Here is a 3,965-nt window from a genome sequence, read left to right on the forward strand (position 1 = left end):
TTCCAAAAATTTGCAGGATTATTGCAAATCTCACTACCAATTCTATTTGTATAATCTTGGTACGCTTTGTTAATCAATTTCTTTACAAAGGCACGATAATATTTAAAAAGTTCAAAGTTAACTAAATTACCACTTGCTTTGTATGTTTTGTGGTGATAATATTTATTTTTAATATTATAAATTATCTCCGCCGTATACCAAGTAGGATAAATGTAACGACTAACTGGCTTGTTAACATTTTTTAAAGGTACGCAATAGCTTAAACTTTTGCAAATTTTAGAATAAAGAAAGTCAACGGCTTCATTTGTATCTGTTATAGCATAAATATCAGACCAATCTGTATTCTCAAAAATAGAATATAATAAACTAAAATCAGCTTTCCGAAAATTCCAGTCACAAAAATATTGATAAGATTTGTTTAAAGATTCCTGGGATGGAGGAGGTTCCTCATCCTTACTAACGAGGGCTGTACCTCGCCTACACTTTATTGTTATTTCGAGTGGTGGATGGTGTGCATCCATGGGTACGAGAGGTGGTATATCACCGCTCACAGATACGCATTGCAATGACATGCTGCTCAAAACAAGATCTAACATTCTATCCGATTTATTTAAAACACTATTATGTTGATTTAGTTTGCAAAAGGCTGTAAAACAATTAAATGTCTCGTTTGAGTGCCTGCTCATGGAATATAAATTAAAATCTCCTAAAATGAGTACATCTATCGGTGAAAATTTACATATTGCATTTTCTATCACAAATAAGATATTCGAAAATTGGTTATCATTATAACTCGGAGGAATATACACTACAACACACAAATACCTAATATTTTTGTATGATAACAAAGCCAGGATTATTTCTTTATCATTTGAAAGCCCATCTACATCGTATATACGTTTCACTAAATACTCACTGCGTACCGCTAATAAAACACCTCCATAACCTGTGTTATTTGCACGATCCTTCCTTATAACTGTATAATTATTGGGAAATAACTCCGAATCACACACAGAATCGTTTAAAAATGTTTCTGTTAATGCAAAGATGTGTGATGAAGAATTAAACACCGACTTTCTAAACTCCGTAGTTTTACTGCGTAAACCTCTGCAATTTTGATAGGTAATAGTCAGATAACAAAACTTATTGATCACTACTTTGTTTACGAAAGTTATTGCGCCACGGCTTTATACAAACATCCTCCGGCCAATTGTTGACATCCATAATCAGCTGAGATACTTTTGCAAGTACGCCAATCTTAAAAGACGAATAATTACCTCGCGATTTTAATACTTCAACTGTGCAGTTATCGATTTTACAAGTTTTCATTATATGTTCAGTAATTTTTTCGGAAGCGGTTCCCGCCTTTACGTAAAACAAATGATAGTATTTCCATCTTTCAGAAGCTTCGATCATCGAATTACCCGGGGCTGCATTCCCGCGCATTACATTTTTTGGGCGTTTATGTTTAACTTGAATCCAGTTATTATTGTCCGTTGATTGTACGGCGTTTGCGTCGATGAGAGTGTTCGCGTTTTGCATAGGTGCGAGGGAGTTGGCACAGTCGTCCTCGCTCGCACTCATCGCAGAAGCGGCGTCGCTCGTTGACGCAGCGCCCTGCAGGACATCACGCTTCTTGCGCACGTCGTTGGCGACCAATGGTACACGAAGTCTAGCGGCTCGGATTGGCCTATTTTTTAATGACACCTCATTGTTTTCTTGCAACTTGGAGGTACTTGAATCAGTTGCTTGCTGCTTTGTTAACTTCGATATTGAATCCGCCTGAGATTTAATCAAAGTATTCTGCTCATTTATTATAGTTTCCAACGATTCCACCTTTTTCGTGAGCTCGACAATGGATTTGTGCAGCTCAGAAACCACTTTCTCCAGCTTAGACTGCGACATTTTGCGAAAATGGGATTAAAATTTACGGAGCGTAATGACTCGCGTTCAACAGACTTTGACAGATCTTACTCTCTCTTCGACTCGACTCTTCGACTCGACTCTTCGAATTATATTACTTCGTTATAATAAAAAGTAAAGTTCCGTAAGAGATTTAAAATGCGTGTTTCACTTATTTATTTTAATCGGTGACGAGGAGCTAATTAAGCTATTCCCACTTGAACTTTAACTTACCAACACTTACTTAGATAATAATTATAGGCTTGGTCAATGTATATAAAATAACAATACCGACTTCTCAAATCTCATTGCCAACTAAAAGAAAGTAAAACAAGAGCTTGCTTTTAATTGGCATATGCAGTAAAAACAGTAAAATCCAAGCAAGTGGGCATTCGAAAACAATTATACCTACAGCGACTCGTAGACACAAAAAACCATCCGGAATAGGGAAAAGTAAAATGTCGGACAGTAAAATTACGTATAGTGCACAAGCTAGTATATAGATTAATGGCGTGCCATACCGGACCGTAAAAAATCGGAATGCCGGACCGTAAAATTCCTTGTAGTGGACAAACGCCCTTAGGAAGCTTTATGCCTTCGCCGAATAGAGAACGTGACTTCGATCTCTCAATTACGAACTTTATTGCAAAAGTAATTACATTCCTGGAAAAATAGTTGGCGTAATTAAGTTTTAACTAATTATTTTTAGAATTTTATTTTTCGTCAAATCTTATTTAGATTTTATTATTAATGTTTTATTATATCAAGGCTAAAATGAAATACGTGTAGATATCTACAACAAAACAGTAATCTTCTAAAAGGGAATGTAATACAAGGAGCAAGTTGCATCGGCAGAGCGTATTTGCAAAGCCAAAACGATTGTAGGATTTATCAATACACGTAGAAGCTTGACTTCGGTTTTGCCTACTATATTTGTCGTCCTCTGTGGGATTTGTCAGAGGTTTTGCTTTTTATTTAGTTTTTGTTCAAAGGCATACATTATTCTGCTTTCTAAACTCGTTAAACTGATGGAAATAAATGCTGTTATATTTATAGCTTGCAACTGAAATAAGTAGAACATTCAATAAACAAATATTTTTCACTTAAATAATATTATATAGATGTAGGTATAACATTTGTATTTCTGAAGAGTTTAGACATTTTCGATTTTTATATTGATGTAATATTAATTTGTTTTAAAGTACTTTTATATTAACTAAAAGGAGTGGTAGAGTTCCAAAAAACGAACCCATAAACTATAATGTAAAAGTTGTATGACTTATAAAATTATCAAACGGCATTTTTATTTTATTCTCAATCACTTTTCAGTTTTGCTAACATTACAGAGACCTTAGTTCCACACCGGCACTATACAACATTATTGTCGTATATAAATCAGGTTACTTTATAAACATTTATGTTGAGCTCCATACGCTTAGTCTGAAACAAATCCGAAAAGATAATACTTTGATAGTATTCTAGAGCTCGGATTTTTACGATACGCTGAATTTACAATTGCCTACGAAAGCATACTGTCTTGAGCAATCCCTTTGTTTGTTCTATTCAAATCCAATGCTAATACGTTCAGAGAATCAAAGCGGACCTATGGGTATGGCTGTTTGCATTGTAAAAACAACATCCAAGGAAAGTAATAAAATTTACCAATCGTATTAATATGAATACCGGAGTTTGTACTTTTATTGGTGTCCGTTACACAAATGTGTCAAGGTTTACATTTTAAATATCAAAGATATATTTAGATAAGTACTGTTTTATTAAAAAATTGAATTTAAAACTTCACCATTATATTATAACACGTAGAATCAAAACACAGTTATTTTCATGCTTTATACATAAAGGAATCTTTTGTTAATTAATTATATTTTTATTGAAAAATAAATAAATACTGTGTAATTCCACATACGGACACTCTGTTTTCCTTGAGCAGTTATAATAAAACAAATTCTAATGACTAGCGTTTTTAAAATGGAATCCGATAGCAGTATATATCCGATAGAGAGTAACATTAAGGGCAGTGGACAGCAAACCCCAGTCCGATCCCG

The 3,965-nt window shown here is 34.1% G+C and overlaps 1 protein-coding gene across 1 annotated transcript; it reads right to left on the bottom strand.

Annotated features, from left to right (window-relative positions):
- Positions 1-903: 903 nt before the first annotated feature.
- LOC149482310 (uncharacterized) lies at positions 904-1,953 on the bottom strand. Its single transcript, XM_089704253.1, has 2 exons — positions 1,278-1,953; positions 904-1,107 (listed from the first exon to the last, which is right to left on the bottom strand). Exons 1-2 carry the CDS (start codon positions 1,903-1,905, stop codon positions 1,037-1,039), a joined length of 699 nt encoding a protein of 232 aa, XP_089560379.1. The 5' UTR covers positions 1,906-1,953; the 3' UTR covers positions 904-1,036.
- Between the last annotated feature and the right edge of the window lie 2,012 nt (positions 1,954-3,965).

Source organism: Colias philodice, chromosome 15 (genome assembly GCF_061535455.1).
Source record: "Colias philodice isolate Cphi_HAF_F1 chromosome 15, ilColPhil1 Martin Lab GWU primary, whole genome shotgun sequence".
Classification (NCBI taxonomy): Eukaryota; Metazoa; Arthropoda; class Insecta; order Lepidoptera; family Pieridae; genus Colias; species Colias philodice.

Excerpts from the sequence above, each read along its gene's own strand:
- LOC149482310 (XM_089704253.1), bottom strand. The coding sequence starts at position 1,905 with ATGTCGCAGTCTAAGCTGGAGAAAGTGGTTTCTGAGCTGCACAAATCC. Across the intron at positions 1,108-1,277 it reads TGAAGTATTAAAATCGCGAG|AGGTTTACGCAGTAAAACTA; the intron begins GTAATTATTCGT and ends TCAAAATTGCAG.